This window comes from Protomyctophum bolini (assembly GCF_963924005.1).
Source record: "Protomyctophum bolini genome assembly, chromosome: 20".
Taxonomy (NCBI): Eukaryota; Metazoa; Chordata; class Actinopteri; order Myctophiformes; family Myctophidae; genus Protomyctophum; species Protomyctophum bolini.
This window is the reverse complement of record NC_137881.1, coordinates 27,665,133-27,675,076: the sequence shown is the minus strand read 5'-3', so window position 1 is coordinate 27,675,076 and position 9,944 is coordinate 27,665,133. Positions and strand designations below refer to the sequence as shown.

The window sequence follows — 9,944 nt, the reverse complement described above, 5'->3', positions numbered from 1 at the left end:
TGTATAAAGAAAGGAGGTGGAGGTGGAGATGGATGGCTCTGGCAGTAGCTTGTACTCTGGTCCTTTGTCCCAGTGGGCCCAGAACATCCTGGCCGCCCTCAGAGCTCAGAGTCCGCAGCACCCCAACAGAACCCGCCACAGGAACAGTGAGTCCAGGATACAGAGACAAGGACATACCATGTTGCAGTGCAGGTTTATGAGTGGTTGAAGGAATGTTTAAATGCTTAAAAGTTTCTTATTTCTTAAACATTTATAACTGCCTAGAAATGCATCGACAATTTCAACATGAACACACCAACTGGCAACTGATATCTCAGTCAAGCATATGACCACGATTGTTCATGTTTACTCCTATGTGGTAGTGGAGAGAGTTTATGGCAGCCAGGCTGAAGGCAGCTGGACCAGAAATCAAGAAGAGGGGAGAAATGGAGCATCAGATCAGTGAGTTAACCTGACCATAATGTTTCATGTGGAAAATAACCTTTTATCTTCTCTATCTTTGTTAAAATGTTGACGTTCGTTCTGGTGGTTCATTATGGTAATCATTGGTATAGAATCTATAGATAGATGGACTGTTCAGGGGTCTCCGAATCTTTAAACATTAAATACAAATTCATTTAATGGCTTTAATTTGACCTCCAATGTTACTCTTTTACAGTATCTTGAGTCCTGTAGTGTTCTCTCCCCGAGTGGACAAAATTGATATCCCAACCTTAAAAATGCACTAAAAAGCTGGGGAGACAGGTGGACCCCGGTTAATGCACAATTTAACAAACACTTGCAATGATTCGTATAAGAATATAGAGCTATTTCTTAATTTAACATAAAAACGTGCAGCACCTAACTTAAAGGACCACTTTTCAACCTATCATCATATAATAGGTTCTCACTAATAATTATGATAAAATGGCACCATTTCTTTCTACTCAGTCTGTCTAATAGGAGGACTTCTAGTCCTGAAAAGTTGCAATGAGAAAATGGAAGCCATCGTTCTCACGATAATAAATCTAAACATTTTTGTAAAAATAAATCTGCTCAACGATGTCACTGGTGGACGGGTTTCTGAACTTCCCACAGCCCTCCTTTGAGACAGACTGAGTAAAAAAAAGAAAAAGTGCCATTTTATCATATTAGAGGTTGAAGATAGGTTGAAAAGTGGTGAAGTCGTCCTTTACCCTGCAGCATTCAACATTATTTCTCTCATATCTCTGAAAATGAAAACATAGCGTGTGTCATTTTTCACTAATGTATGATGATCTCATCATACATTATCATGATAAAAGGCACCACTCACTTCACACAAGTGTGATTTTTGAGGGGCGCTAGCCCCTCCAGGCTCCTATGTCCAGCTTTGAGGGTACACAAATGTTGAAGACCAGTGTGTAAACACAAACATTGAACACAAAAGTGAGAATGCAAATTGTAACTGGCCAGGTTGAGATGATGTATGATGATAAGAGCACCCCTCACTTCACACGGGTGTGCTTTTATTACATACTGTACAGCTGGAATTTTATTATGACCCCTAAATGTAATCATTTTACTTTCATCGTGCAGATTATGGTCGAGGACTCGGTCCCCCTTGGGCTCTTCTGAGGGGAGGGAGAGCTCCCACACTCCAGCCTGCTCCCAGTCATCCCAGGCCTCTTCCTTCTCTCAGTCCTCATGTTCCCAGGGCCGAAGCCCGTACCCCCAAGCCGGCTATCGGTTCTCCCAGGCCTACTCCCAGAGAGGGAACCATCACCGTCCCCCTGCTTACCAGCGCAGCCGAGCCCTTTCCTTCTCCCAGACAGAAGTCTCCCCAAGCCGAGACTTGTCATGTGAGCCAGTCTCCTTCGACTCCGGAGGCAGACACACTTTGTCCCTACAGACTCCCCAGACTCTTGCTAAGCACCGTGACCGTGCCCGGAGAGAGTGAGTAGCTTTAGGAGTAGAAACATGCACGCGCCGTGCATGCACATCTGTATTTCACATGGATGAAGTGTGAGTCCTTTTATAAGCATATGAATTAATTCACGGAGCCACGTGTTGCCCCTGACATAGCCTACCCCTTGTTAAATGTGGTCAAATGCAACTGCAATTCCTACTGCCTGTATTCAGAGACGACGAGGGAGGTTAGGAAGAACTTCTGAGTTTATTTTAATTTCGTACTTCTTTTCACGTTCACTTTCTCTCTCAGGTCATCTGGAGGAACCGAGCCATGTTTCATCCTCAGCCTTGCCCCTGAGGACGGGAATTCGGATGACACATTCTTCCCCAGAATAGAGCACCTTGGGACCCAAACGGACAAGTTTGCCGTGGCCTGTGATGCTGCCACCACCAGTTTAAAACACATTCAAAGGCCTGAAATCAGAACAAAGGCACGTCAGGAGAACTGGTCTGGTCAAGCAATGCTAGGTGCAGGAGATTCGCACCCCGAACGCGAAGAAGATATAGCACCAGAAAATCAGTCTAATCCCACTGAAGTGCACTGCCCTAGTGCAGGAGATGGAGGCGTGTGCCTTGTCCCTGGGTCTAAACCCGCCATGTTTGAAGATCTGCTTCTACCCCACAGTGGTCATTTAGGTCACATTACAAGAGAGTTGATGGACTGTGGTGGACAGATAATGCCAGGACAAGGTAGAAGGGAAGAGTACGGCCACACAGTAGTTCTAGAGAACGCGGTCGGAGCGAAAAAAGCTCAAATAACGGAGAGCGTGCGCGGTCGACGGAATAGAGCTACGTCGGCAGAGGTAGGTCGTGAGGTGGTAGATGCAGACCTCCTTTTAGTCTATCGAATGGATGAAGACGTCACAGGAAACATTGGTGAGGCAGACAGAGATGGGTTCACCATCCACGTGCACGATCAAATGGATGCAACGCTTGGCTGTGATACTGAGGACTCTATACCTGGCTGCAGAGACGAGAGCGATTACCACGACAAGAGGCTTGCACCAGAGAGGGATGCTGTCGAGCGTGAACTTGACGAGAGTAAAGAAATCTCTGCAGGTGCTGGTCATACCCGTGGTCTAGAAAGCATCCAGGTCTGTGTCGAAAACGGGAACTATGAAGCGACAGTGCAGCAGGACAAGAAACCAAATTGGGGTCAAAGTAAAAAACGGGTTCACCGTACAGAGGAAAGGCCACTGGTACAGGAAGAGCCAAGCAAGACGAGACCGGTGTCCTCCGGTGACCTGGTTGTCGACAACCGAATGATACCCGTAACGGGGGGAACGTCGGAGGTGGAGCGTGACGGAAGAATGGAGGCAGCAACAGAGACTAGCATTCAGGAACTTATGGAAAAGGAGACGCAGAGTGTTGTCCTCCGGCCGACGGAGGGACAGGGATGGATGGAAGGTGGAGGCGAAGTGGCTGATCTGCGGGTCATCCCAGAGGAGAGGCTGAAGAACGGGGATGAGCCACTGATGACTCCTGCAGGTATAAAGGCTGCCATAAGTGCCATTATGCCCTCACTTCATACTCAGAAAGTGGTGTTTTCCACCCCCTGAGTATGAGGTTGGGGCAAAAATAGCCATTGAATGCATGAGGGCAATGGAGTAACATTTATTTGCGAGTGTTGTGTGCACAGTGGGCCTCGTGTATATAAATATATATTATTCCTTAACTTGCATAGCAGATGCATTTAAAATAATAGGCCTACAACAATTTATTTATTTTAGTTACTAGATATTTCGCAAGTCATAATTTAAACCTTTTTATGCAAGTATTTAAAATGATAAATATTTAGTGGAATTTCAGGCCAGGGTTGCTGACAAATTGGCACTAATGCCATGCACCAGTAGAGTGTGCTAGAGAGCTGTAAATATAAATAAGCTCAAACCCCGTACTGAAGGAGACATGTATCTTTCTAACAGTAAAAGCAGAGCTCACTTTTGTCTACCCCACTGTACCTGTCCTGTTCCCACATTGGAAAAGGAATATCAATAAAGCCATACAAGAAAACTATTAACTACTTATAGTAACACTTTCAGGTAGGTGACAAAATGTCAGCCAGTCAGGGGAGAGTACCCATTTATCAGCTTAATTCGTATTGTCTTTCAGTTTATGTCACTGCCAAATTTAACGTGTTTAATCAGTTCTCTATCCTGATTGTAAAATCGGTATTTCCCCGAGCTGAAAATGCATTTTGTTTAATTACGTTTACATGGCAGTCAAAAATACAACTTGTTTTTAGAACATGCTACAATAAACACAAGCATTCACCAATGACCACAGTGGCGCCATCAAACTAAATTAACATATTTTTAGAGCAACACTTTGAAGCTGAGCCACAGTTAATCCTCCTCACTCTGGGGGAATCGGGCTCTTTGTGGAATGCTGAAATAGCACTGGCATTGGGACCCGGCTGGCTAATGTTGCTATTGCGGGGAAACCACCAGAAATGGGTCCACAACAACCCATTTTGGTTAGTTTAGGAAAACAGTAGATGGAGGCATGGAGCTCAGGCTCTTCAGATATCAATAAACTGTAGAGCTGGCTCTGTACCAGACTTTTATTATCCTCCTACTGAAGATGAGAGTGTTGCTGAGGAGACTCACTCAGTGCTGACAGGGGGATGATGTTATTAGCTCACATTACAGTCCAGTCCACACAGGAAGGAAGTGCAGGGCTCGGCTGCTGAGGCATTGCTGAGTCAAGGAGCACACGCACTCGCATACATAATCACAATTGGGAATCGTGTAGTGACAACTGCGTCTCTGCGTCGGAGCCGTTGGGCTGCGCGGAGACTGTCTGACCTTGCCGGAGGTCGTGTACGTGAGCGAGTACACACACACACACACAAACAGACATGCACGTGCACACACACACACATTCTCCATTAGCTCCTCTGACATAATGCTTACTCCAAGATGCACTGCGTCCTCACCTCTCTTTCAGAAGGCTTGAGGGCAAGTTTGTCCCAGGAGAGACATGGCAGATCGTCAGGGTTCAGAACCCCTCGCCTCTATGGGAACCCCCTTCCAGACACGCCCCTTCATCATCAGCATGACGACCCTACAGTGAGTTTCTTTTGAAACACAGAACTCTGGCCTAGATAGGGGCCCGGGTGATATTATATGACTTCAAATCAATATCACGGTTATTTCCAACTATTAATTACCCAGCCTTACTCTGGTTTGTCTGACATTTTAGCGTGGGATTGAGTCCACCCAAATTACAGCCATTGACTGATGTTTGTTGTAATTCATTGTTGTTAGACTATTACTGCATGCTTTATGTTTTAATATGTTGCTTCACAAACCCCTCAGAATTGGGAGGGAAAAAAGAATGACGCATTTATTTGATCATTTCAGAAAATAACAACAACAAAAAAGGTACTCTTAAAAAAATAAGAAGACAAAAAATGCTGACAGGGAAAGGTGGATCACGCCTCCAGATATATAGAAGCATCTAGCCTGTGTGAGACGAGAGGAAGGTTGACAGTGTTACGACACGCTGAAGAGTGATGGCTCCCCACTGGGTAACAACAAAGTAGTCCTTAGTGCAGAGGTAAAGAGGAGCAGCACACAGAGGCAGAGGAAGAGAGCGAGGGTGGTGGTGGTGTGTAAGATCCACCATATTGCTGTGATCAGCGTTATTGCAACGCAAGCTAAGATGGTTCCAATGTGTCAGTCAATGCACCCAAATCCACCCTGCCCCTATAAAGATCACAAACACACACACACACACACACACACACACACACACACACACACTGCCTGGGCTATTGTCCATAGTTTGTCTAAATGTATCCAGTAGCACAGCACCCTTGAGGTTTGATGACTTTGTCAGCAGGAAAAGGCCTCTGTTTACAGTTTCTCTTCTCTCTGGGAGCTGAATCATTTGTCTACCTAGTCCTACTCACTATTCCCAGCAGCACACGCACACATGCACACGCATTGACTTTCAATACATGTGCATGGATCCTGGCTTAGTGGCTACACAGCATCAAGTTATTTGCATAAACAGAAGGCGTGGCACTGAGTTATGAATAATGCAGCAGGTGTTATGACGTTGGCAAGGTCATATTGGGGAGACTGCCTGCCTTGTTTGCTTCTATACATCCTTTCTCTTTTTCAAGTCTCACTCTTTCTCTCGCACTGAGAGCGTGTATCTGCTTCTGGTTGCCTTGATGTGTGTGTGTGTGTGTGTGTGTGTGTGTGTGTGTGTGTGTGTGTGTGTGTGCATACGTAACAGCGTGTGCATGTGACTGTTACACAGCTTCAGGCTGGCTGTGTCAGACAGTGTCTGAGTGTGTGTCTGAAGGTCTGGGACACAGCGCTCATGGCCCGAATTCATCATAGTCTTCTTTATAGGGCAGCAGAGCAACTGACAGGTCTGGTGGCACATACCTTAACCCATTCTGACCTGAGATCAGATTCATACGAGGTTTCCACTGGACACACACTGGTCTGATGAACCCATTCTGACCTGAGATCAGATTCTAAAAATGTCAGTCGTTCTTCGAATTTTTCAAAAATAGCAGACCTACAAGCTCGTATCGCGCCACTCGGTGGCGCGATATGAGCTTGTAGATCTGCTATTTTTCAATAGCTAAAGCATAACATGATGCCAACACCAAAATGGGTGCCCGGTCAGAATGGGTTAAATAGACATTCTTCTCCTTCATTTCCCTCAAAACCTTCCCTCTTCGCAACTGATCCTTCCTTTTCCAGTGATTTCTGATCTAGGTTTTTATGTGAATAATACCTTTTTGGGCACTTTCTGTATTTTTGCTTTCATGTTGTCAAATTGCCTACAAATGAGTTGAAGTAATATGATAAGGGGTGCATTTTCCTTTGCGTCCATGCTCATTACGTGCAACCGGAGAGTGTGAGGAGCTTAGGTTCTCTTCTTCTCCGTCCACTTATCTAAAGTGATTTACCCTATACTCTAGGTATTGACTGCGGAGGTAATGCATTCACAAGCACAAAAAAAGAAGGGTTTATTTTTGCATCGCTTTCTTGAATTTTCTTTTCTCTTTCTCCATCTCCGTTTGTCCATGCACTCATACACTTAACATCATCCTCTCTTCTCACTTTCATCATGGAGGCTGATAACGGAGGCTCCGGAGGTACGGGATCAAGGAAGGAGCCAATCCCTGAAAACTCTTCCACTTCTGGGAAAAACGTCTACTCGGAGGTTGACTTAGACGTGAGCACTGTACCCTCCCGAAACCGTGTCACGTCACCCCTGATCCCCGCTATTCCTCTCAAGAGGAAGCATGAGGTTATACCGCACCAAAGCGCTGACCCTCCTCCGTCCAAAATCTGCCTCCCCAGGCGTCCTGGGAAGTGGGAGCCACCCCGTTCCTCTCAAGGCAGGGCAGAAAGGGGACAGGAGGGAGCACCACCACCTTTTGCCTCCAACCCTAATCACCCTCGCTGCATTCCAGCCTTTACCCTGAGTCCACAGGTTGACGCTGGTGATTCCAGTCACATAATGGTAGGGAAGGCAAGGCTGAAACCATCCAACCTACCCCAGCGGCGTGAGAAGAGGCTCGAGACACTGGGAGAAACGGAGCTTGGTGCATCTGGTGATACGCGTGCTCCCAAAACACCCACACTGCCAAAGCCGAGACAGGCTAAACGTAGAGTGGACAAGGCCCGTATTTGCACAAAAACAACAGTCCAGGAGGGGGCTAAAACCAAAACGGTCAACCCCCAGCAGAACCAGGCCAAAGCCACTTGTCTGACCACTGCCCTCACCTGTGACCCCAGAGTGAAGGATGTCGGGAAGTTGAGTGCAGAGGAGCAGATGCGGGTTCTGGAGGACGTGAAGCGGGCTCGGGCTGTGGTGTTGACCATGGTCTTCCAGGATGGATCCTCTCAGTTAGATCCAGAGCAGGTGAGCATGCAGGGAAAACGTTAGTTTGTTGGTTGTCTTGAGCCCGTTCTCTACGTCAATTATTATTTCAAAAGATTTTTTTCTGATGATTATTATGCCTATGGTTTTGTGCCGTGTCAAGAAGCATGTTCTACCTTGTACTTAAACACTCAACAAAACATATATACAGTATATTTCAAGACTTTCAAGATTTCCAAATAAAAATGTATTCAAAATTATTTCAGATATTTAAAAATAAATAAAAATATCCATGTAGATCGGCAATTTTCCCAATGAATTAATTAGTGTGTAAGTGGTACCAGATTTATATTTTGTGTAACAGCTGAAAAGGTTTAGGAACAAATGATGTAGCCTACGCTGACAGTTGCTCAAGTTGTGCTCAGAGAATGACACTTATGGAGCATAAGAGGAAAATCAGGGGCATGATCAATGTGGCCTTCAATCTGAAGATGCAAAAATACTATTTTGTTATTATTGAATTTGTTTTGAAGAGCCTAGCAGTACTGTAGAGTGTAGAGCACCCATCAACAGACTTATATGCACATATTTTCAATTAACATTATTTTAAATTCCTAGATTATTTTCCAGTGTTGTGTGTGACCGAGGATAAATGGTAACCATACCATACCACCTTTATTACATTTAAATAACAAAGTTGTAAAATATTTAAAAAAAAACTTCATTTAAAAACCCTCTCTCATTAGCAGGCAACAGTGCAGCACTCTACTGGTACTCATAGTAATACTGGTGCTCATTAACCAACACATAGGCGGACACACAGGTACATAGGTGAACACGGACATTGCTGTTCCTTGGGAGTGGTTGCACCACTCAAAAACCATACCATAATGCTACAAAGGTACAAATCCACAGGTCACAGACAATGACTGCAGCGGTGGGTCAGAGAGGTCAGCCTGGGAGGAGCAGCTGGGCTCACACGGGGAACCAAATTCAGAAGGTGTACCCAGTGTGAGCCCAGCTGCTCCATCACATCCAAGACCACCGAGGAGCCACTGACTAACTGCCCCCTTGGGCTTGGTGCTCAATTAGGCACAATTAGGTAGCTGCCCAGTGCTCCACTGCTCTGGATTCAGTGCAAGGCAAGACGAGGCAAGACTATTTCTGTTGCACATTCAATTCATGGTGCTTTTACATACCATAGTGTAAAACATTAAGCATTAAGACACGTAACGTACCAATAAGAGTGCAAAAGAAACGCGCTATTAAAAAAAAAAAAACATTTGAATACAAAAAAGAGAAGTAATTTTTTTTAAATTGGAATATAATTAGAGTGCAGAAGAAATTATATAAGGCAGTGGCAAACAAAGCACTTTAACTTTAATGTGTGCGTGTGCGACTGTGTGTGCGTGCGTGTGCGCAGAAGCTGATGCCTTCAGTGTGTGGCATCCTGCTTCTGATGAAGACAGATCTGGACCTCAGGGGACCGGAGCATTCGTTGGGACCAAACGACAGCCTGTTCTACTTAAAGCTCGAACACACGCCTGTATGGGCCCAACAGCATGCACATCACAGCCTAGAGCACTTTACCAGGTGTGTGTATATCTATAACCCTTTATTTAACCAGTAAAAAAATAGGTATGCACAGGTAGATGTTACACAGGATCACATGCTTTACATACATTCATACTGTATAGAGGGTATGCGCAAAGTGAGTGTCAAAGTGATTTTCTGTCTGGCTGTCAAGGCCAGAAAGTACTTTTTTGCCACTCGGTAGACTTTCCCGCATAACTTCCAGGTATGTTGACGATGTCTCGCGCATGATACAAACCTACACACGGACTACTATCATTTTTTTCCCCCTTCAATCCAGATCTCTTCAGTGAAAATGTTAATTTAAATGAACACAGGATGTTACATGTATTACATGTTTATGTGTGTCTTTAGAGATGTGCTGCTGCAGGTGTTATCGAGCTGTCAGATGGTGGTGTGTTATAAAGCCAAGGACTTGCTGCGTACCGTTCTTCAGCACTACAGAGGACACCTCGACTGGAAACGAGGCAAGGCTCCTTCAACAACAGGCACTACTAGTGCTGCACGATTCTTGCTCAAATTTGAATCTTTTTTCAAGAATTGAGATTCTCACACGATTCTCATTT

General features: G+C 45.1%; 1 protein-coding gene across 1 annotated transcript in view; it reads left to right on the top strand.

Annotated features, from left to right (window-relative positions):
* Nucleotides 1-7,026: 7,026 nt before the first annotated feature.
* Nucleotides 7,027-9,944, top strand: part of poln (polymerase (DNA directed) nu) — a gene marked incomplete at both ends in the record, with an annotated part of 62,858 nt that continues 59,940 nt past the window's right edge. Inside the window, 3 exons of the mRNA XM_080792309.1 lie at nucleotides 7,027-7,827; nucleotides 9,209-9,378; nucleotides 9,733-9,845. Of these exons, the coding sequence (XP_080648435.1) occupies nucleotides 7,027-7,827; nucleotides 9,209-9,378; nucleotides 9,733-9,845 (1,084 nt within the window). The remainder of the gene's footprint in view (nucleotides 7,828-9,208; nucleotides 9,379-9,732; nucleotides 9,846-9,944) is intronic.